The following is a 25,108-nucleotide window of genomic DNA, read 5'->3' as shown; positions in this document are numbered from 1 at the left end:
GTTTGTTAATAGTGGATATCCAGTAGGGATCATAGACCAAGCACAGAACTTGGTGAGAGGAAAAAAAAGTATGGATTTGCTTACACCAGGGAGAAGGGAGGAACAGGAGGAGACAGAATAAATGGCACCAGTTAGCCGTGAAAAGGTGTCTTCAAGACTTCTGCAAGAGGTGTCTGCAAGACTTTTGAAAGCAGACTCAGATTTGGGAAAAAGGATTGCAGACAGGTTATCTGTAACATATTGCAGAGGTAAAAATATTAGGTTGATTACCATATACACTCACCGGCCACTTTATTAGGTACACCTGTCCAACTGCTCGTTAACACTTAATTTCTAATCAGCCAATCACATGGCGGCAACTCAGTGCATTTAGGCATGTAGACATGGTCAAGACAATCTCCTGCAGTTCAAACCGAGCATCAGTATGGGGAAGAAAGGTAATTTGAGTGCCTTTGAACGTGGCATGGTTGTTGGTGCCAGAAGGGCTGGTCTGAGTATTTCAGAAACTGCTGATCTACTGGGATTTTCACGCACAACCATCTCTAGGGTTTACAGAGAATGGTCTGAAAAAGAAAAAACATCCAGTGAGTGGAAGTTCTGTGGGCGGAAATTGTTGATGCCAGAGGTCAGAGGAGAATGGGCAGACTGGTTCGAGCTGATAGAAAGGCAACAGTGACTCAAATCACCACCCGTTACAACTAAGGTAGGCAGAAGAGCATCTCTGAACGCACAGTACGTCGAACTTTGAGGCTACAATTTGCACAAGCTCATCGAAATTGGACAGTAGAAGATTGGAAAAATGTTGCCTGGTCTGATGAGTCTCGATTTCTGCTGCAACATTCAGATGGTAGGGTCAGAATTTGGTGTCAACAACATGAAAGCATGGATCCATCCTGCCTTGTATCAACGGTTCAGGCTGGTGGTGGTGGTGTCATGGTGTGGGGAATATTTTCTTGGCACTCTTTGGGCCCCTCAGTACCAATTGAGCATTGTTACAATGCCACAGCCTACCTGAGTATTGTTGATGACCATGTCCATCCCTTTATGACTACAATATACCCAACATCTGATGGCTACTTTCAGCAGGATAATGCGCCATGTCATAAAGCTGGAATCCTCTCAGACTGGTTTCTTGAACATGACAATGAGTTCACTGTACTCAAATGGCCCCCACAGTCACCAGATCTCAATCCAATAGAGCATCTTTGGGATGTGGTGGAACGGGAGATTCGCATCATGCATGTGTAGCAGACAAATCTGCGGCAACTGTGTGATGCCATCATGTCAATATGGACCAAAATCTCTGAGGAATGCTTCCAGCACCTTGTTGAATCTATGCCACGAAGAATTTAGGCAGTTCTGAAGGCAAAAGGGGGTCCAACGCGTTACTAGCATGGTGTACCTAATAAAGTGGCCGGTGAGTGTATACTTGAGTAGAAGCCGACCCGAGTAGAAGCCGAGGTACCAAATTTTACCACCAAAAACTGGGAAAACCTATTGACTAGATATATATGCTAAGGGTGGGAAATGCATTGGTCACAGTCTCCCCAGTATATAGCCAGCCAGCCCCCAGTAGTATATAGCCAACCAGCCACCTGTGGTATGTAGCCAGCCAGCACCCTGTAATATATAGCTAGCCCCCTGTAGTATATAACTAGCCCCCCTGTGGTATATAGTCAGCCAGGCCACTTTAGTATACAATCAGCCCACTTAAGTATAAAGCCTGCCAGCCACCCCCCTTTAGTATATAGCTGATAGGTAAGGAATGGGTCAGGTTCGCTTACCATTAGGTGCACAATCCAGAGGAGGGTCTTTCACTCCAGTAGGTATAGATAAAAAAAATAAAATAAGTTGATCGGCACTCAAAAAATCAGTTAAAATTGTGCAGCTTTATTCATCCAAAAATAGGTACAATACAGGCAGTGGGCAGATGCAAAGATTAGGATGCCATACACATCTACATCTGACACGTTTCAGACCATCAGGTCCTTAGTCATAGATGAATCAGCCCCCTTAATTATATAGGCTGACAGCCACCCCCTTTAGTATATATCCTGCCAGCCAGCCCAGTGTAGTATATAGCCTGCCAACCTCCAGTATGGTCAGCACAATTGTGCGCTGCCGGGACGTGCACACAAAGCTGTCGCGGACCTGGAGCCTGTACCCGTGCGCATGAAGACCGAAGAGGAGCTACCCAGGGTGTCGAAATGGTAAGTACTTCATTTATTTTTTTTATATACCCGAGTATAAGGCGAGTGGGGAGTTTTCAGCACAAAAATTGTGCTGAAAAACTTGGCTTATACATGACTATATACAGATTGTGAGCTGCATGGGGACAGGGACTGATTTGGCAAGCTCTGTGCAGCACTGTGGAATCTGTGTGTGCTGTATAAATAAAGGAATTATTATTATTCGGAACAAATTAGTCCATAGCTGCCTTGACCTGCTTCTCATTACAACTGGCTGTATGAAATGAGACGTGATGGCACATTTAGATGCCAACATTGTAATGTCTACTGGCATTTCAGAAATGGAGACATTGTACTATGTGTTAGAATTGGCAAGGATTACCTTATTAGAAACCATGTTGACTGCAGAACGCAAGGGGTGATATATGTGCCATTGTGCTCATGCCCTATGAACTGGAAAACTATTTACCCATTGAAATGCCGCATACAGGATCATGCGGGACATGTTTTGCACAAAAGTCAATAGCTTGACATATGCGTTATAATTATATGCTAGTTATAATTGAGACTGCAGGCATATCCACTTCCCGTATCCTGTGAGGCCACCTAAACATGGTGGGGACTGGGACAATTTGCTTTACAGAAAGTTGGCACAGTCTGTAATTATAATGCTTTATCTATATAGTGCCATCATATTCCACAGCGCTGTACAGATCATGGGGTACAAATACAAATAAAATAAGACATTACAGACTAATAACGTTTGGATTGAGGGATCTGCTCGCCAGAGTTTACAATCTATGAGATTGGATTTATCAGTTTGATTGTGCTTCTCCAAATGGTCTCAATGGGTGACACTTGTTGGGTTGAATAGATATAGCATATAGATACCAGTTTTTAGCCTACCTTATCAGAAATACAAGTTGTCCCCTACTTAAGAACAGCCGACTTACAGACGACCCCTAGTTACAAACGGACCTCTGGATGTTGGTAATTTACTGTACTTTAGCCTTAGGCTACAATAAACAGCTGTAACAGTTATCACAGGTGTCTGTAATTATTATAATTATTATTTATTGCTAATCCTGGTTCTTATGACAATCCAACATTTTTTAAATCCAATTGTCACAGAGACCAAAAAAATTGTGCCTGGAGCTACAATTATAAAGTATATGGTTCTGACTTACATACAAATTCAACTTAAGAACAAACCTATGGAACCTATGTTGTACGTAACCCAGGGACTACCTGTATATCGACAGATTGCCCTAAGATATTGCATGCCCACAGAAAGAAAATAATTACTGCAGTATTATTTTATACTAAGATTATTTTTAATGCATAATTAATAAAAGGTCATTTTTAGGACACCCTAAACATTATTTGGTACACAGTGAATTTGTCATACAAGTCCCAGGCTGGGCCCAGAACTAGATAGCCATTGATATATGATGCTCACTTAGTGTCACAGCTTAGCCCAGCAGATGGCGCTACATATCTTTTCATATTTAAAACTGTGCCATGCTGGCCACAGCTAACCGATGAAAAAAACACAATACCTGAAAAATCACATTTAGTCCAAATGTTTTTACTATTATTTAGTGAAAAATATATCTTCTGGAAAATGAGATGTCGAGTTTATAGAGAATTTAAATAACATGGGAGAAACCAGCAAGTGGGAGAAGAGCAGGATATGTTGGGGTATCCATGTTGTGATGCAATTGGAATCTACTTGTTGCAAATCACATTTAATTCAGTTGCAATTTGCAATGTAACAAACCATTTGCATACATATTGAGCAATAATTCTATGAAAATCACGTTCTCTTGCACCAAGCATCACCCTGTCAATACCTCTAAAATCAAACAACCTCCATTTGTGTGTATGATCAGGGCAGTTTCTAGGTATTTAGGTTTCTCAAAATGGCAGGAACGTTGGGAGAAGTGTATCTTTCCAAAAGGGGACTATGTTGAAAAATAAAAAAAAAACACGGGTACTTATTGAACCGCCCTCGTATATTAGATATTTCTTTTGTAAAAAATGATAAACTGAAAAATTTGGGTCTCTTAAGTTAATACTTTGTAGCGTTACCTTCTGCTGCGATTACAGCTACAAGTCGTTGGGGTATCAGGTCTCTATCAGTTTTGCACATCAAGATACTGAAATTCTTGTTGGAAGATAAATCGGTTGACATTGTGGCCAAAATTTCGATTTTGGTTTCATCTGACCAAAGAACCATCTTCCACATGTTTGGTGTCTCCCAGGTGGCTTGTGGCAAACTTTAAATTAGACTTTTTATGGATATCTTTGAGAAATTGCTTTCGTCTTCTTTCTTCCATAAAGGTCAGATTTATGCAGTGTATGACTGATAGTTGTCCTATGGACAGACTTTCCCATATCAGCTGTAGATCCCTGCAGTTGATGCAGAGTGATCATGGGCCTCTTGGCTGCATTTCTGATCAGTCTTCTCCTTGTTTGAGATGATAGTTTAGAGGGACGGCCGGGTCTTGGTAGATTTGCCGTGGTCTGATACTCCTTCCATCTCAATATGATCACTTGCACAATACTCCTCGAGATATTTAAAATTTGTGAAATCTTTTTGTATCCAAATCCATCTTTAAACATTTTCACATCAGTATCATGGGCCTGCCTGATGTGTTCCTTGGTCTTCATGATGCTGTCTGCGCTTTAAACAGAACCCTGTCATAGAGCCTATCATAGAGCAGGTGTAATTATACGGAGACTTCATTACACACAGGTGGAACTTCTGGAGTGAGTTTGCTGCACTGAAAGTAAAGGGGACAAATAATATCTGCCCGAGACAGACAGTCACTGAAAGAGACTATCAGAGACAGTCACTGAAAGAGACTATCAGAGACAGTCACTGAAAGAGACTGCCAGAGACAGTTAGTGACAGAGACAGTCTATAGATACATATAACATATTTTTGTTAACCCATTCTATTTTGTTTCAGCTAAGAGACATGCTGGGAGTTGCAGCTAGTATTAAATCTTGTTACTCTTCACAATTGTGAATTCACCAAAAATTACAATTTGATATCTTTGTTTGAAGCCTGAAATGTGGCAAAAGGTAGAAAATTTCAAGTGGAAAAGGGGGCCCATTTATATGTTTGCTTTGGGGCCCAACCTCACCTAGTTACTTCCCTGCTTCTGTGACCTCTCAATTAGTAGACTTCATCTCTTGTTCCCTATTCGTAAAATCCTTCTCAGCAACTAGAATGCCAAGCTTAAAGGAGAGGAATGAGACATGATGATAGAAGAGAATTAGTAGAGAAACAGCTGCAACTGGGTAATGAATGTATATTGAAAAAATTTTAGTTTTCAGCTATTGCAGCTACAGAAAAAAAGGTTATAAACTGTCGAGATTAAAGGGTTTATTCGGACATATAATCCAACCAACTAACCAACCAACCATAAAATCCAACCAATTACAGCTAAGCTTTCAATTTACCAGTGCTCATGAATATTTTAAAGGGGAGCTGTGTTTGGTTGCCATGGGCAACTAGAAATATTCAGACTTTCAGATAGCTTGACAAATCTGCCCCATAGTGGCAGTATAGATGAGCCAATCACCCAAGATTTGATTTGTATAAGCTTTTTCAAATTTTTCAAAAGATTCCTTTTGGATCTGAACCAATGTTGCTCTTGTATATATATATATATATATATATACTGTAGTGTTCTAAAACACAGATTTTCCATAAAAAGATCGTATCTCACTTAGTTAATTTTCCATAAATATTTAAATTTTTCCTCACCCAACCCACCTGCCTGAGCCTTAGTATCAATAACATGCCTTTGCCTTTAACCACGAATTTGAAAGATTTATCTGATTTGATTCAGTGTCTGAAAAATGCCTGATACCTGCTGTGTTTATTTTTCATCTCAGTCTTCTTATACAGATGTTCTTGGTTTATACCTGGTTCAGGGGCCCAGTTCAACTGTGTACAACTTTAGCTCATTAATGCATTCATTTTAAGAATTAGGGTACTTCTTTTCATAGGTCCTTTAACTGCTTTTCAAACCTATTGGGAGCTGAATTAAGCTAAAATGTGCCACAATTTTTCCTTAATTTGTGATAAAACTACCAAGGCCTACATATTGAAAAAGACAAATGTCAATCAATTTTAGGCAAGGAAGGCAAAGGGCAAGAACTAGGAAGGGATGCAAGGGAAAACAGTTCTATACAATTATGTAACCATCCGTATTATTTAGTGATAAGATGTCAACTAGGCCCTTTTTAAAGATCTTTTTCTATAGATGGGGAGAATGACACCCAGTCCTTTGAGATGATTTAAGATAAAAGTATTATTCACCAAATGTTTTTCAAGCTACAATATATAATGCAATTTATAATATTTATTATACATTGGGGCACATTTACTAAGAATGTGAGAAACTGTACTAAAAGTGCTCTGCCTGTATATAATGCTCGGTGCGCCAGATTCATTAAGAACTTGCGCCAGAAACCATGAATCTTTCCCTTCCCTGCACTGGCCCAACAGAGTCCATCAACTTTTTTGTGGTGCACCTTTAACATACGACGTGCAACAAACTTTACATGTTAAATCACGCGCATGATCAGACTGAGCACCAGAACGCCCCCTAATTTGTGTCGCATGGTGCCTAGTGCAGCTGTGCCACAATAGTGGCGCAAACACTTCTTAAAGATCTGTGCAAGCAGTTTACACCTAAAAGAAAGTGCAAAGACCATCAGAAAACAGGTTCAAAGCCCTTAGTAAATGTGCCCCAGTGTATTTTTTTTCCTTATTCAAAATAAGGTGTCACTTCCTACAAAGAGGGATGAATTTTATGTGTGCAAAAATCGCATCAAAATTCTCGAACAAAGTGAGCCAACTTTAATTGCTTCAAACTTTTACCAGATAGGCTTAAGATAGATCAAATTTATCATCCATCTTCAACATTGTGAAAAAATGTTGTAGACTTAGTCCTTAGGTATCAAATAAAAGGCCTATAGGACAGCCCACAGTATTGTGATATCTGCTCAGTCTCCCCATCGGTACTCTGATACTCATCTTTCCCTGACCAAAAAGCAGCAGATACAGTCCTCTTTGCACGTATTTCTAAAGACAGCAGATGAAATCTGATGACATCATTGCATCTGCTGGATTCAGAGCCATTAACAGCCACTGCACAGAGAGGGAGAAGAACACTGATTCAGTGGAAGGTTGAAAGATAAGCATGTTTGTATTTTTCCACAGCTTAAATAAGTATGAAGCTTGGGTGGTGATTTGAACAAAGGGGTAATACATCAGCGGCTAGACAGGAGCCATAATAAGTGAGGAGGCTGAAGCCCTATCTGTAGCCCACATTTTATAATGACCCCTTTTCTGTGGCTTGTCCTTATGAGGATGCTTGTACAGAAAGTGGTCATAATAAGGAGGGGGCTACAGAAAAGATTGTGACAATTGGCTACTGTGGGGCAATGTAACTATTGGCTATTGCGGAAGTTATGACTGTTGGCTACTGCGGGGCAGTGACTGTGACTACTTGCTACTAGTTGACACTGTAGCTATTGTGTGGGGATACTGAGACTATTGGTTACAGTGTGGGGGCAATGTGATTATTGCCTACTTTAGGGCACATATTGTTCCCGCGGGTGTCTCATTTTATTTGACAATATGTTCAGGTTTGTGGGTGCTTGCAAAGGGCTGAATGTAATACTGCATAAATATAACTACTAAACAGCTCACTTAACTGTTTAGGGAAGGGAGGGAGGTAAAGGCAAACCCTTACCTTACAGCTGCCACAATGAGGCATGGCTTCTCTCTGAAGAGGTGTCGAGTTTGACATTTAAAGGGAGATTGAAGTCCCCACCCAGCATCAGCATCCCCTCTGAGAACCCTGCCAGTGGGAGTGAACCTGATCTCGTAAAGTCACCTGAGCATCTTCTGTTGCTTCTGTCCTGGCCTGCATCTGCTGCAATTCTGCCCTCAGGACAGCCACCTTAGCGCCGTAGGACTATTCGTAGGACTGTACATAGCACTCCATATCTTCTTTTGGCTCTCAGATTGAAATTACTCAATTCAGCCAGTCCCTCCAGCACCTGGGCCAACAATGTGGCTTGGTGGGTATCAAATGATAGTGACATAAAGACTGGTGGAGAAGAAGAAGAGCACATAGGGCTATTGACAAATAGTGGTGTGTGTGCAGTGTGGATAACCTCTCTGGGGCTGTGTGGTCACAAAGATATGGCATGAGAGTGCAGGTGAGAGGCATGGGCGAGGGGGTCCCATGAGGCTGCCTGTAGCGGTGATGATGGAAGAGGCTGTGTGAGGATGCTCACAACAGAGGGTGGCTGTCCCTGGGTATCCACAGATCGGTCGCAGTCCAGGGCATGGGTACTCCCCTGAGGCAGGGTGGGGTTTGACCCACTGAGGGGGGTATATGTCCCCACTTGACTAGGGTGCCCTCCTGATGTGGGCCTTGGCTTCATTAACTTGTGTGGCCCTGTGTTATTATCACGGGTGAACATTTGCTGAAGGAGGGCTTCGTGTACTGGGTCTTCTGCATCGCTGGGGCAGGAGGGCTGATGTACCTCCATCTGTATCAGGAAGCAGTGTGGGGTGCAATCTCAGTGTATGGGAAGCCCTGTAGGCTGGTGGTTTCTCCCTGCTCCGTTCATGCAGGTAGCAGTGGGGGGGTGGGGGACCCATCCATCATACCACCTATGGGAGGTCCTGCCTGTTCCCCCGGTACAGTACCTTGTCTTTTCTGTGGGTCCCGGCTGGGTTCGGGGTCATGGGTTATCCTGGTGTCCTGGGTGGCATGAGGGCTGTCTGGCCTGCGAGGCGGGAAGCCCCATGTGTGTGGCGCCCATTTTCTGTGGATGAGGTGTGGCATCTCCGGACCTTGTTGCCTCCTACCTTCGAGGAACTGGTAGGGGGGGCACGATGTGTCTGGGTGGGTGGAGGGTTCAGTGCTCTGTGGGAGGCCCCATGAGAGATGTCGGTTGCTGCTATGTTGGCTCTAGAAGATCTAACAGCGGTGGCATGGCAGCGTGTCAGATACCATCCAATACCCCTTGTCGATTCCCGGAATTCAGGGTTCCAGGCGTTCTGCAGCTATTTCCTCTTCTTTGGGTCCATGTGTGGAAGTGCAGCGATGCTGAGTGACAATGCAGGCACAGAAAAGCTCAGGTTAGTGTGGGAGCTAATTTGAAGCACGTCTGCTCCCGTCCATAGCCATGCCATGCCCCCCATCAGGCTAAGTTAGTCTATTCTGTTATGGAATACCTTCCATTACCATGCTCTTCATATTGGCTTGCATGTATGCTAGTTATACAAAATAGCAATGCTACCCACATTATTTTTGTCATTGTAAATATTAGAAAAGTTGCAGTATCTATCGCTAAAGGCGATGTGAACAGAATCTCCACAAAATGGATCTTGTAGGAAGAAGCAGTAAGGACAAGTTATTTAAACTGACTAGGAGAGGACACAATCTGCTTTCCTTTTTAAAAGCACAGAGAGCGGCACGGGTCAGCCCCCAACTTTACCCCCCTCCCCTTTGGTCTCCCCCTCTTCTTGAGCTGGAGAGATCTGTGCAGGAGACCATGGTCCAGGATATTGTCCTCCGGCTCGCAAAATCTCCCCTCAGGCCCGAACCCCTCTTACCTCTCAACGTCTTGATGTCTAGGATCTCATTTACCTCGAAGACGTCGGTGGAATCAGCCTCAGGAGCACCAGGAGGAACTTGGCAGAAGAAGTGCTTCAGGATGACACGTAAAGAAAGGGAGAAAGGCGCACCTTGTAGGCCACAGAATTGATGTCCCTCAGCACCTCCAAAGGACCCAGGAAACGTGGACCAAGTTTGTAGCCAGGGATCTTTCGCGGACATACCTGGAGGACAACCAGCCTTTGTCACCTGGAGAGGCCTGCTTTTCTTATGGGCCTGGAGCTTGCAGTAAGGATTCCTCAATGGCAGCAACGTCCAAGGAAACTGGTAGAGGAAGAAGAGCATGTGGATTCAGTCCATAAACAATGAAAAGTGGTGCAGAACTAGCCGATGCAGGATCTAGGAAGTAAGAAGAAAACTTTGCCCATGGCAACAGAGTGGACCAACCGTCCTGATGGGCAGAGACAAAATGGCAGAGATAGCAGCTCAGAACCTGTATAACTCTTTTCACTTGACCATTAGACTGTGGGTGATAGGCAGAAGAAAAGTCCAATTTCACTTGACACTGGTTGCATGGGGATTGCCAGAATTTAGAAACAAACTGAACCCCCCAGTCAGAAACAACGTGTTGTGGGAGTCCATGGAGCTTTTTTGAAAACCGGTCAGTTACTACCTAGATGACGGTATTACCAGAAGAAAGTGCAAGGTCCGTGATAAAGTCCAAGTCCATGGGCAGCTGGGTATCATCAACGGCTGAAGAAGAACAGCAGGTTTGAGACAAGATGGGTTATTTTGGGCACAGGAAGCACAGAAACCCACAAAGTAGGGGAAATGAGGGCGACAAAGTGCTGCACCACAAGGTGCCCCGCCACACATGAGCAATGTCCCTAAGTCAGAATTCCCATCTGAAGATCAGGTCGGATGTAGGTCTTCCCAGGAGGTAGCTGCCATAGGTCCACTGGAGTGGCCACCAACAGTCGCTCAGAAGGAAGGATCCGGTTCTTCCCCAATGACATTTGAGGCATGGGAAAGACCATCAGCCTTGATGTTCTTTTCAGCCCGACAGAATTAGATGAGAAAATTGAAACGGGAAAAGAAGAGTGTCCAGCGAGCTTGTCGCGGATTGAGTCACTGAGCAATCTGGAGATAAAGGAGGTTCTTGTGATCTGTGTTTATGCAGACCAGAAATGAGCTCCCTCCAGGATATAGAGCTACTCTTCTAAAACAAGTTTTATCGCCAATAGTTCTATGTCCCCTATGGAGCAATTCCTCTCTGCGGAGCAGAAAGTCTTACAGAAAAACCCAGAAGCGAAAGTTCGGCATTTGGACCCTTTCTTGGTGAGCTGTGCCCCATCTCCTACTGAGGAGGCATAAAGTTCCAGGTGGAAAGGCTTCTCTGTACCAGGCCATGTGAGAATTGGGGTCGAGGCAAAGGCAGACTTTAATTTAGAGAAGGCTTCTTCAGATGCCGGAGGCCAGAGTTGGGGAGAGAAACAACAGAGGAGAAGTGCGGGACAAACTGTAATTTTCAAAGCCCAGGAATCCCTGTATAGCACGCAGTCCTACTAGTCGTGGTCTTTGAAGAACTGCATACAACTTAGCACGACCCATCTGTAGATCTCTGTCAGAGATAATATAGCCAAGGGAAGACTCTTCTCATTGGCACTTTTCATTTTGGCGTATACATGGACAGAGTGACCCATCCTTTTTCTTGCCAAAGAAAAAGCCTGCACCAGCAGGAGAAGAGGATGTATGTATGACCCCCATCTACAGGTTCTCTTTGTCAAAGGAACAAAGACTCGGTGCAGTACCGGACTGTATCGGAGAAGATTTGGCCACTGACAGAGGAGATGACCAGGGGCTACTCGAAACGGACCACAGGGAAATGATGCTGGGAGAGCAGAGCAGCATCCATGAAGTTTCCTGCCGTGCTGGAATCCAAGAAGGCAGAAATCTGGAACTACTGGCTACCTGTTCCAGAGCTGAGCAGAATGGGAATATTCAGATGCGGAGAAGCTTTGCTCTCACCTAGGGATGCTTCTCCCAAAAACAGTAGGTATGTGCATTTCCCAGTTGCTAAGGATGGTCAGGGCAAGTTCCAAGAAAGTGCTCCGGGCTGGCACAATAAAGACAGAGGTTCTCCTGTCTTCATCTGGAATGCTCTTGGGTGGTCAGATGAGCTCTATACACTTGCATCGGTTCCTCTGTAGGAGACACAGTCTTTGGAAGACAGGAGCCAGGCAAGGAAAATCTTGAAACCTGGCTTGCAGTGGTTCCAGACGCTGCTCCTCAGAACGCTCAGCAAACCATATGTCAATCTAAGTGGCCAGAGAGATTAAACAACTCAGTGTAGTCAGCAGGTCACATGCAGCCAGTGCGTCTTCATTCGGCCCAGAAAACCCTTTTTTGAAAGTTGCGATCAACGCTTCTTCATTCCAGTATAGTTCAAAAGCCAGAGTACAGAACTCCACAGGGGGCATAGGGAAGGGAAGATTTGAACCATGCTCCTGTCCCCTGTTGCTCCTATCCATAAACAAAGAAATCCCCGAAGGATCCCCTGAGTACTCTAAACGAGGAACCACAGTTGCCGTACCTTGAGAAATTTCTCCGTTAAGTCATTCAACTCTGCCATCAGCCCTTCCATGTAGTATATTTGTAACATTTCCTGTGCCCTTTCCACTAGGGAGGGTGGGATGGTGGATCGCAATTTATGTGTCATCACCAATCTAGCCTCTATTAAACAATATTCAAGCTGGAGAGGGTTCAACGTAGAGCCACAAAAATGATAAGGGTTATGGAGGGTCTTAGTTATGAGGAAAGATTAAAACAACTGGATTTATTTAGTCTGGAAAAGAGACGACGACTACGAGGGGACATGATTAATTTATTTAAATATATGAATGGTCCATACAAAAAATATGGTGGTAAGTTGTTTCAGATTAAATCAAATCAAAAGAAGAGGGGGCACTGTCATCATTTGCAGAAATCAAGGTTTAATCACCGGAGGCGACAGGGCTTTTTTACTATAAGAACTGTCAATCTGTGGAATAGCCTGCATCAGGCGCTGGTCACAGCAGGGACAGCAGAGAGCTTCAAGAAGGTTCTAGATGCCTTTTTACACCTAAATAACATTGATGGTTATGTTATATAATTGTTTCCCCCCCAATCCCTTCCTTGGTTGAACTTGATGGACAAGTGTCTTTTTTCAACCATACAAACTATGAAATATTGCAGTAAGCTGCATTTCTTTACTTAAATAGGTCCCAGAAGCAAATTGAGGAACAGAATAATTTAAGATCACTAGTGGATCAAAAAGCAAGGGTTGGGCGATAGACTGAGATAAGAGAGGAAAGATAGGGAGGTACAGCATTATGAAGAACTTTGCGGATGAGGGTGATAGATTCAAACTTTACTCGGAAGGAGATAGTAAGCCAGTGCACAGACTGGAGGCATCCATGTGGCATTTGACCGTAAAGACAAGCCTGGCAGCTGTGTTAAGAATGGATTTTAGAAATTATTCTAGAAATGTTTTTAAGGTACATATGGCAAGAACAAGCAACAGATTGAATTTAAGTTGCAAAGGAGAGGTCGGAGTCCAGCACAACCCCAAGAGCCTGAGGGTTATGGGGACATCTCAGATGGTAATGGAGATATCAAGGTTAGGTCATCTAGTAGATGGTGGAAAAACAAAAAAGTTCAGTTTTAGAAAGATTAAGTTTCAAGAAGAGAGAGGACATGATGTTAGAGACAGCAGAGAAACAGTCACTGTTTTTCTGCAGCAAGTCAGTTGCGATGCTATTTGCATAAGTATATAGCTGGGTATTATCAGCATAAAGATTAATAAATCTGCTGATTGTTTGACCTATGGTGGCAGTGTAGAGGGAAATGAGGAGAGAACCAAGGACTGTGCCCCAAGGAACCCCGACAGTGGGAGGATGATGAGAAGAGAGAGATCCAGAAAAGGAGACACTGAAGGTATGGTCAGAGAGATAGGAAAAAAATTAAGAGAGTGTGGTGTCCTTCAGGCCAATGGAGCAAAGCATCCTGAGGAAGAGCTGGTGGTCCACAGTATCAAACGCTGTCAAGAGATCCATAAGAACAAGGAGAAAATAGTCAACTTTGGATTTAGAGGTGAGAAGTTAATTGTAGACTTTAGAAAGAGCAGTTTCAGTAGAGTGCACAGAGTCGAAACCACATTGTAGGGGATTAAGGGTGGATAGCTGAAAGATAATATGCAAAACCAAAGGGACATATTGGAAACGTATAATATAAAGAAAATTCACCAAAAAATGTATCATGATAAACCAGGGACACCTACTCATAGATCAAGGCACCTTGGTTGTGGTAATGTTCTTATATTTGGCCTTCTTACTTCAAGATCAACTCTAAAATCATGCTAATAAGCCTGAAGGGCTCTGTTGGCATTACCAGAACCTCTCGGTGCTTTAGCTTCACAAACTGTTACAAAGAGAAGAACATCTGTTACCCAACCCCCTGCTCCATCCCTCCTCTCTCTATCTGTGTAATCTAGCAGTAAGGGAAGGTGAGACCTGCTCTGCTCATTGTAACAACCTGTGAAGCTACAGCATTGAGGGGTTCTGGTAACACCTCCACAGCCCTCCAGGCTCATTAGTATTATAAAAGTTGATTTTAGGAGACCATGGATAATAAATATAAGTCACAGTGCCCTGGGTCTATTAGTAAGTTTCCTTGGTTTATCATGCATGATTTTGATGGTAGATGGCAAAATGTGATGTAAATAAATGTGCTTAGTCAACATTTTTATATTATTTTGAGTGTTTGCACTGGAATGCTTATCTAAATGACTTGATTGTTGAACTGAACAATATTATATTATCACGTTATACTTAGCGAAAATTTAAAGGGGTTGGCGACTCTTTCACATAAGTTGCCCATGTGCCTTTACTGCCTTAATAATAATATCTGAATGTTCATCAAGTGATTAAGCATTGCTGATACTCACTTTAGTGTTGTCTGCAAACTCTCTGTCAATCTTTGTCTGAGCACTGATTAATAGGAGGAGCTGCAGCAGGATATTATGACTCATCCTGCACTCCCCAACCCTCATCCTGTGTCTCTCAATGGGACGGATCTTGTCTGAGCACTGATTAAAAGCACTGAGAGAAAGAGTTAGTGTGGGTAATGTCATTATAATGAACTGAAGGAATCAGAAATATTAAGTTGTAATATGCATGTTAAGAACAGGGAAAGGCTGAAGCTCTCAAATGAGTCAAAGGTACAGGAATATATACAGTACATGCAGAGGCATGGCCATATCGCTGAATAAAACCAAAGTTTCACCTAGGTAAGTATAATCAAGGGCACTGACTGGGACCCACAGACCAACCATGATGATGTGTTTTTATCCTTGATAAGGAAACACATTCAGGATTTGTATACAGTACTAGAATGATCAACTCTTCTTATATGTTCTTGGTTCATTCACACATAATTTTTGCAATAAAACTGCATCAAAAGAAATCATTGGGAGCCTCCACCAGTTTTTTCGCTCAGCAGCTTCCACCACCCTTAATCTGACCCAGCTTACCCAAAAAGAATTATGTACTTTTCATGAATGCATGTAGAAAACTCTAAATCAACATGTAAATCTGCCCAACCAGTGATAACAGCAAAATATGAAAGTGCATGTTTTTTTTTTAAATATTATTTATTGTGATAGAACCTAGTATGTCTAGTATATCTAAATCTTTCTAGATGATGGAAATTGTAAATTGAACTAGTTACCTCAACCAGAAGTCTCAGCAATTCTCTGCCTGTAAAAAAAAATATAGAAGGCAGGGCATAGGTTGGCTGCTGTTAATAAGCGGTTGAGCTCAAGAGTCATCGAAAGGATGAGCAGATGAGGGAGGGCTATTGCCTATTATCTTCCAGCAGCTCCTCACTGTAGTACAAGTTCAGGGAGAGCAGTGGATCTTAGCACCTCAACGGCTCTTATAGAGATGAAGACTTCCTACAAATCCCTCAACCAAGGAGGATCCAGAATATGAGAAGACTTTGAGCAGATGAATACTTTGTGACATCTCTCAAACAGAAATCATTTCCTATCCTACTTGACATGCAATATTGTACGTCTTTTTGAAAAAGATTTACAAAAGTAAGTGAAACTCTTTCTTGACTATGCATTTAAATTACCCATGCCCTATTTGTAATATGTGTGCAGTGTATTCCCCTTATTGTTACACATTCTAAGACAATGATTTTTTACATTGGTATTCATATAATTATTTTTAGTTTGTGGATGCATTCTTGATATTTTATGTTCTTTGTATTTAATTATATTTAAAAAAAAATATAGATAACACATTTTACAAAAAGTAGCTTTTTGGCATGGTAATACACTAAAAAGGTTACATACCTTTTTAGTGTATTACCATGCCAAAAAGCTACTACAAATGCTTAAAGACCACATTGATTTTTAAAGGGTCTGTCAAGTTTCTGTTAAGATTTTCTAAATAACTTATAGGGCTATGTTGTTCTAGTTATGATACAAAAATTTAAACTTTTTCGACCCCATTCATAAACATCTGAAAAGAGTTTTACAATGCAATTGCATTATATATGCCATTTAGTTTTATAGTTTTATCATAGACTGTGAATAAAGTATTGTAAGTATAGTTTATTTTCTTGTTGCGTATATCATGTTTTTTAACTTTTGCTAAGCTCTGCAAACCATGGGACCATGTTCTGATCACTGTAGATTGATGTTATCACAGTTAGCACAATGGATCTATAGGTACTGGCAATAGCAGTAATAGATGTCAGCTTTAAACCTAACGATTGATTTGCAAAATGTCAGGCTGACATTTACATTGTTAGTGTCATCTTCTTTTAGGAAATGTGCATTTCATGGAAAGATAGCAAATTTATAATTTTTGAGACATCTTTCTATAGTCACTCAGATATGCTAAATATTTTAGAGCATAAAACATTAATGGTTGGATTATTATGGACAGAAGAAACTAATTCTAGCATCCCCTAAACTGATAGATGTTGCTCAATATTTGCTCTTGGATTGAGCTGAAGTGCCATGTATTTTGAAATTACTAGCTATTATAAATCAAGTAAATTAATTATTTGCCTTGTACATCTTGCAGTTTGTAAGATACTGTTCTAAATGCAGATGACATCTGATTTTTGCTAAACTTTATTCAATTATTGGAAAAGATATTTTGTGTTCATAATTCCTATTCCTGTATGTGTCCAGAATGGAGTAATTTTCACCATCATAGTCAAGCAATTAGACGACATAGACCAAAATTAGTTATTGGAATGTTAGCATATCTCTACAATTCTTAGATTAAGATAATTTACATGCATTCCTAAAACAAAAACAAATCACACACCATGATAAAATGCTGGACTACTTAATTAATTATATAGAATAAACATTATATTATTCAATTTCCTAGAAAATGCAATTTTTAGTTTAATTTTGCTCAATTCAGCATAATGTAGGAATTTGTAAATTGTTCTAGGAAAAACTATTTAAGATCTGCATTTACAAATATTAGTTCTTTACAACTAATTGATTATGCCATGTATATCAAATTGTCTTCCTTATATTTTGCACATAACTTATTTACTGTATAGTGAATGGTTGCTAATTTTTCAAAAAACTTTTCATAGATCAGTAGTACAAGTAACTTTGTAACGTATTTTATGAGAGCAAAGTGCTTCCTTGTACAATTATTTTCGCTCTTATCCTCCCTCCTTCCTTTCTTCTTTGTCTGCTTTTCTCTCTAACCATTTCTTTGACTTTTATCTCACAACAAGCAAGACAGAATCTCACTGAAGTGTGAGATTGCATAGAAGTTTAATAGAGAAAGTGGATAAGGGGCAAAGATCTACATGAGCAAAGTATCCTCCCAACAGCTACAAGTGCACTGCATAGGAATAGGGAATATTATAAACATAATGACCAGAAATAGTGTTATTTGTCTCATACACACATTGTACTGCAATGTACAGCAATTCCTGCAATGTTTGTTAGTTAGATTCTGGATTTTCTATCTTGTCATAAGCCATCTTTATACAAAGTTAAAGGTGTTTGCCCATGAAAGAAAGTTCTCAAATTTTAATCCCCTAGTGATCTTTACATAATAAAGATAATTTTTGACCTCTACAATTTTACTTAGTTTTATTACTGTTTCAGCTCCTACAACATAGTGGTGGTCAGTGTAAAATTCCAGAGGGTGGGCAGGGACTCTCTGAGCAGACACTTCCTTTGTGTTATGAGATGCTGTGTGCTGACAATGTGCTTAGATTATCAGGGTAAGGTTTATCTACACTTTTATTTAGCTTCTGAACATTCTACTAGTATCTGACACATAGGAAAAGAGAGGTGAGACACATCAGAGATAAGAGATGATGAGATCCATGATATGGATATTAAACACAATGACACTCTCAGTTCTGCTAACTCACCTATATTACACACCGAGTCATCTCGGCTATATGCCTCCCCCCTCCCCTCCCCTGGATAAAGACCATGTCTTGGCTGGTCTTGTAATGCAGAGGGAGAGGCAGGAGGCAGTGAGCACTGCAGCCTTACAGACAAGAGAAGCTATATGGAATCCGACCATAGTCAGAAAATCCTGTCATATACAGGGACAGCCAAACTTGTAAACACCATGACTGATAGAGATGGGTTGGAATTATACATGTGACATGCTTTATTTTTGTTGATAAAAGTGAATTAGAGAATGTGTTATTTTGTTATCCTAACTATATTTATGAATCTTGTCTTTATGGGGATACCCCTTTAACAGCTCAGTAACATGGCTATGGGCACAGTACAAGAGGAAGCAGTCTTTTTGTAGGGCTTTAGATTTACCATAAATGTTTGGATCTGCTCTGCACCTGGTCTTTGACTTTGTATGGTATTGAAGCTCAGTTACAATAAAATGAATGAAGATGACTGGTAAAATCAGACACCATCTGTTGTGGTGCTGTTCCTGGCATGTAGCAGCCATGTTTTTTAAAACCCTGGACATCTCCTTATATTGTTGCAATGATTGCTTTTCAACAATCTACTTTGACAACTACCAACAATCAGGTAGTTGGTAGTTGTCAAAGTAACATTAATGCCTGTAACCATAATTTCCTAGCAAAAGGTGATTGACACACACATTAAAATGATGCTTAACCCCATCACGACTGCCATACAGGCTATATATGTCTTATGTTCATAAACCTCTTGATAGTGGCCAACTTCAAACGGCTATATCTCCTAAACCCTGACACCAAGAAACACAATTTTTATGTCATAGTAAACAGAATCTCCACATTAATATGACATATGGATTGTGTATGGGTGCTTCACAGAACCAAAGATATACTTCACTAAAACTGTAGTAAAAAATTTAGATACAGCTTTCTATTTCCAACTGTAACTGTATCTCTGGATACACAATCCAGATAACACTAATGGGGAGTTTCTCCTTTTTAATGACACCAGAAATTAGGGCACGTCTACTTAGAAATTTGTGTGTGTATAATGCTGCTTTCGTCGATTCACTAAGATCGTGCAACAAGAAATCATAAATTTGTCGTTTCCCCGTAATGGCCCGAAGAGTTCACTGTCTTTTTTCTGGTGCACCTTTAACATAGGGGGCGCAACACAATTTGCAAAATAAATATTGCACACCCCCTAATTTGTGTCACATGGAAGCCAGCGCAGCTGCACCACAAGAGGCTCACGTGCGACACAATAGCAGTGAAGACACTTCTTAAATACCGGTTCAAGCCGCTTTAGACAGGCACAGTCCAACAAAAGTGCGGCTCAAAGCCCTTAGTAAATGTGCCCCATTGTGTTTCTAGGTGCAAGGGTTCAGGAGATATAGGCATTTGAAATGTGATGCCCTCCAGCCTGTCAGCTGAAGGCAGAATATGGTAATAGTGTTCTTCCAGGAGATTATTTTGGCGCCAAATACTCAGAATCTAAAGTTATATAAACTTAGAGTTCCTTTATTGGGTAAGACGCGTTTTGAGCCCGAACAGGGCTCTTCATCAGTTACACAAGGCCTTGTGTAACTGATGAAGAGCCCGGTTCGGGCTTGAAACGCGTCTTACCCAATAAAGGAACTCTAAGTTTATATAACTTTAGATTCTGAGTATTTGGCGCCAAAATAATCTCCTGGAAGAACACTATTACCTTATTATGCAAGCTCCATAGACGCCCACGGCTACGGAGAGCAGGAAGGCTGCCGGATTTACTCATACTTCATCAAAAACCTCTTTTAACGTGTTGTACCGGAAAAGGTGAGTGGAACTGATCTTGTCTAAACTCACACATCGAAAATAGATCTCACACATGTGGCGCCCGCATTGTCCTTCTTCTTTTCCCTGAAGGCAGAATATAGAAGGAGCTGCAGGGAAGGCTTAGTGTACAGCATGCAGAATTGCAAAAGTGCACCCTCTGCATTTATAGCTGAACTTGGAGAAATGATGATAGATTGATGCTGTACATATATATATATATGACATATTTTGGTAAAAGTGCATTTGGTTTTACTACTTATTAAAAAAACGTAAATCAGAAAAATGACAATAAAGCTTATTTTTTCACATTTGTAATCTCACATGTCATGAAATAAAGAAAGTAAAAAAGTTTTGATATGCAAAGCTTTTCCAAAGATAGTGGGGCACGTTTATTAAGGCCCTTCGCCAGTTTCCTGTTGGACGTTGCACATTCTTTCTCGTTCATATTGCTTGCATGTGTATTTAAGAAGCCTCTGAGACACATACCTGTCGCACACCACTCATTTGTGCTGCAGCTGCACTATACCCGATGTGTCACAAATTTATGCTCATAAAGGGGCGGAAAGCCCAGTCGGACCGTGTGGTACATTTCACATTCAGTCCAACAAAAGTGTGTCGCAAGCCCCATATTAAAGATGCACCAAAAAAAATGTGCGCCACAATTCTTGAATCTGGCTCACCCCTGCACACTTTACAGGCAAACTGCACATTTTCTGTTTCTTTCATAGCTAGCAGTAACATTTTGCATGAGTATCTCTTCTGTGGGTTTGGAGTAGATAAACTGGCTTTTTTAAATAAGTGCATCAGTGACCTTGTCAGTGGTTTTATGGTAGTCCTTCCACTTTGTTAAGCTGTAATCACTGCATCAGCTGGCTGTATTGCTTCTGTTTGTTTGTGCCTTAAAAACTACAAATTTAAAAACTGACTGTTTACATGCTGTCAAATATATGTCAATGCTGGACACATGCCATTGTTTAGAACACTGCTGCATTACAGACTAGACCATTTACAATTTAGACCATCCTTTACAGACTAGACCATTTTACTTTTTTGTATTTCCTTTCTTTTAATTCACTTATTCTAAAAGGTAAAACTTTTTTTTATAGAGCCATGTTGAATGCTAGCTATTGTACTTCCTAGTGGGTCCATTTATTGTTCTTTGTAATGTGCTTAAAGTGCAGTGGAATTGACAAATAAAGGCAATTTCCTCATTTGCTAGTGGGCTTTGTTTTTAATATTTTAACTTTGAATTCAAAGTGACACATCCCTTTTATTCTTTGGGGCAGCATGATCACAGAGATAGTTATATAATTTTGTCATGGCTTAGTACCTTTAAAAAATGTGTAAAATGTTTCTAACACTTGTAATATGTATACTCCATTGGATGGAGCCAGCAAAAAGATATTTTTTTTGCAAGATCTGCAGATTTTTTCAATGATTTTGAGAAAGGTACAACCTTTCAATCACTTTTTGTTCAAATGTATTTCAGTTCAAAAAGATTAAAAAGTGATGTCAGTCATCATACGGGATAATCATTTTTAGACATTGATAAATAGGGCATTTATTTTACTTTGTGAAGGGGCAGTGCCATGGGAAAAATGGCAGTGCAGCTGCCAGTAAGGAAAGGGTGGAAAGGGGAAAATGCTGCTTTTGATGGGGATGGGTGGAGGGGGGAAATGCTTTATTTGAGCGCAAAAGGGTGGTAAATTCAATAACTTTGCTCTGACTGGCAGTGGGGTATATAAAGGTAAAGTCTTCCTGCCAGTGGGGGAAAGGTAGTAATTGGGACAACATTACCACACTGGAAAGGATAGATGGGGACATTGCTGCTGCAGATAGCACTAAAAGGTGGCATATCTTACTTTTAAGTAGGGTATTTGTTCAGCATAGTAATTCCGGAAAGCCTTTTCTGGACTCTATTGCCTAACATCTTCATATACTGAGCATGCCTGGGAAAGCCCATTTGGGCAATTATTGGCAAAACACCCCTGCCAGGAATTGAATGTGGAGATGTTACCAGGAATTTCCCATTTATAAAAAGGAAGTAGAGACCAGATGGAATCAAGCAATTATCAGAACAGAAACAGCTGAAGATCAGTGAGATGAGTAATGCTTATTTTACCCTTCTTCTCAAGAGACAAGAAGAAAATAGACGAACAGCAGTTTTAACTTAACTTTTAATAGGTGTCACATAAAAATTCTTAAGGGGATGGCTAAAATAAAAGTCTGCCAATAAATGCTGAAAAATTACCCCCTTCTGAGTAGGGCTTGTATAGCCTATTGCACCATATCACATACCTATATCTACTACTAGGTGTCCTACAGACTTAGATACATCGCCTCTAGTGGAGATACTAGGAGGTGAAAGGCAACACTGGGACACACCTCACTATGTATATTATGATATCCAGATGTTGATGTCTCTTGTAGTGCTAGAGCCCTCAGATTAGTGGGTGTATGATTGGTACATTTGTTTACACCCTTATCACTACAGTCTCTTTTTTATTTCGCAATAGTGGATATAATATTTGTGCACAATCCAGAACCACTGTTGCTATATATATATTTTTTCTATATAGCAACAGTGGTTCTGATTGTGCACAAATATTATATTCATCAAGCGCTACAAAGAAACTGGCTCACATGAGGGCCGCCCCAGGAAAGGAAGACCAAGAGTCACCTTTGGAGCAGAAGATAAGTTAATCAGTTCATAAGTCACCAGCCTCAGAAGTTGCAGGTTAACAGTAGCTCAGATTAGAGACCAGGTCAATACCACAGAGTTCTAGTAGCAGACACATCTTTACAACAACTGTTAAGAGGAGACTGTGTGCAGCAGCCTTCATGATAAAATAGCTGTTAGGAAACCACTACTAAGGACAGACAACAAGCAGAAGAGACTTGTTTGCCCTAAAGAACACAAGGAATGGTCATTAGACCAGTGGAAATCGGTGCTTTGGTCTGATGAGTCCAAATTTGAGATGATTTCACCTTGTCCATTGAAAAGGTGTCCACAGAAAAGGTGAACGGATGGACTCTATATTCCCCGTTCCCACCATGAAGCATAGAGGAGGAGGTTTGATGGTGTGTGGGTGCTTTGCTGGTGACACTGTTGGGGATTTATTCAAAATCGAAGGTATACTGAACCAGCATGGTTACCACATCTTTCAGTGGCATGCTATTCCATATGGTTTGCGTTAAGTTGGACCATCATTTATTTTTTAACAGAACCATGACTCCAAACACACTTCAAGGCTGTGTAAGGGCTATTTGATCAAGAAGGAGAGTGATGGGGTGCTACGCCAGATGACCTGGCCTCTACAGTCCCTAGATCTGAACCCAATCGAAATGGTTTGGGGTGAGCTGGACCGCAGAGTGAAGGCAAAAGGGCAAACAAGTGCTAAGCATCTCTGGGAACCCCTTCAAGACTGTAAGAAGACCATTTCAGAATGGAATAACATGCCACAGTCTCCTCTTAACAGCTGTTGTAGAGATGTGTCTGTTGCTAGAAATCTCTGACCTGCGATTTCGGAGGCTGGTGACTCGGATGAATTTATCCTCGACAGCAGAGGTGACTCTTGGTCTCCCTTTCCTGGGATGGTCCTCATGTGAGCCAGTTTCTTTTAAGTGCTTGATGGTTTTTGCAACTGCAATTGGGGACACTTTCAAAGTTTTCCCAATTTTTCAAACTGACTGACCTCTGTTTCTGAAAGTATTATTTTACAAGTGTAAGTATTCTACCATTTTATTCTATTTATCACAGGTCCGAAAATAAGCAGGGCAAATATATGCACATAAATGTGTAATTGATTTTATTAACTACTGTGCTTGTCTTCTACAGGTAGAAAACTATTGCTTCGTCTAACACTTCTGGTTTACGGTTAATAGCACCTCATGATTAAACCTAGACCACCAGTTGGGCAGATGTCTTCAGTGGTTGCTCCTGCTAAAGAATCTAATGCAATGGGAACCAAGGAAGTGGAGCTTATATTAGTAAAGGAACAAAATGGAGTTCAGTTTACCAATTCTGTACTGGTAAACCCATCGGAGACAAATCCTGATATTGAAGAGAGAGAGACCTGGAGTAAGAAGATTGACTTTCTTCTTTCTGTTATTGGTTTTGCTGTGGATTTAGCTAATGTTTGGCGGTTTCCCTACTTGTGTTACAAAAATGGAGGAGGTAAGATCTTTACTGTCATTCAATATAATGCACTAATTCTGCATCATTGTTTATTGATCGTGTTTGTCAAAATAAGTAAGTACTTTAAAAATTGAGATGTCATTGGTAGTTGTTTAAAAACTCACAGTACATAGTTTGTTCATGTTCCTCATGACTTCTTTTATTATAACTTTATACACTGTGATTGTGGCAATATAGAGTTACAAAAGGAATAAATTAAAAGACGAGGCTCTCTTATCATGTAGCCGGAGTGCCTCAGAATAATTAGTATAATTTGAAATACCTATTAAAATTCGAAATATCTATTCTTAGGATAGGTCCTCAATGAGCCAAATTCTAGCCCCTAAGCAAACCGTTGAATAAAGGTAAACTACAGCAAGTCTTATTAATAATGAATAAATAAAATGGTATTCAAAGGGATCAGTGGTACAGTCAGCTGCAACGAATCAGGACCTGCCACTTAAAACGGATGAATTTTCACTTCTGATGTCAGCTAGGGTGGGAGACACTGCACCCCAGCTGATATATTATTAGGGGATGGGGCGCCTTTCTAAAAATCAGCAGGCAGCAAAGAGACTAGGTTTACCCCAGTGTGTTGCTCTAGTTTATTGTAGTACGTCAAATAATGTTAGTAAAAGGGCAAGTGAGATACTCTCTGTTTCATAGTGTTCAGCACAAGCAATAAAAGGTCCTTCTGTATTATATTTACATAAACATAAAAAAGGTGATTTTACTGCACTTAGAAATGGAAAAACGGAGCAGAATGGACATGCATGGTTGCT

General features: G+C 40.9%; 1 protein-coding gene across 1 annotated transcript in view; it reads left to right on the top strand.

The window, feature by feature from the left end:
- Positions 1–15,796: 15,796 nt before the first annotated feature.
- SLC6A3 (solute carrier family 6 member 3) overlaps positions 15,797–25,108 on the top strand; it is a 69,421-nt gene continuing 60,109 nt past the window's right edge. Inside the window, exons 1-2 of the mRNA XM_072152792.1 lie at positions 15,797–15,983; positions 23,988–24,326. Of these exons, the coding sequence (XP_072008893.1) occupies positions 24,041–24,326 (286 nt within the window). The 5' untranslated portion in view covers positions 15,797–15,983; positions 23,988–24,040. The remainder of the gene's footprint in view (positions 15,984–23,987; positions 24,327–25,108) is intronic.

The sequence above is a fragment of the Engystomops pustulosus genome, chromosome 5, assembly GCF_040894005.1.
Source record: "Engystomops pustulosus chromosome 5, aEngPut4.maternal, whole genome shotgun sequence".
NCBI lineage: Eukaryota > Metazoa > Chordata > Amphibia > Anura > Leptodactylidae > Engystomops > Engystomops pustulosus.
The sequence above is the reverse complement of the archived record's forward strand: the minus strand, read 5'-3'. Positions and strand labels throughout refer to the sequence as shown.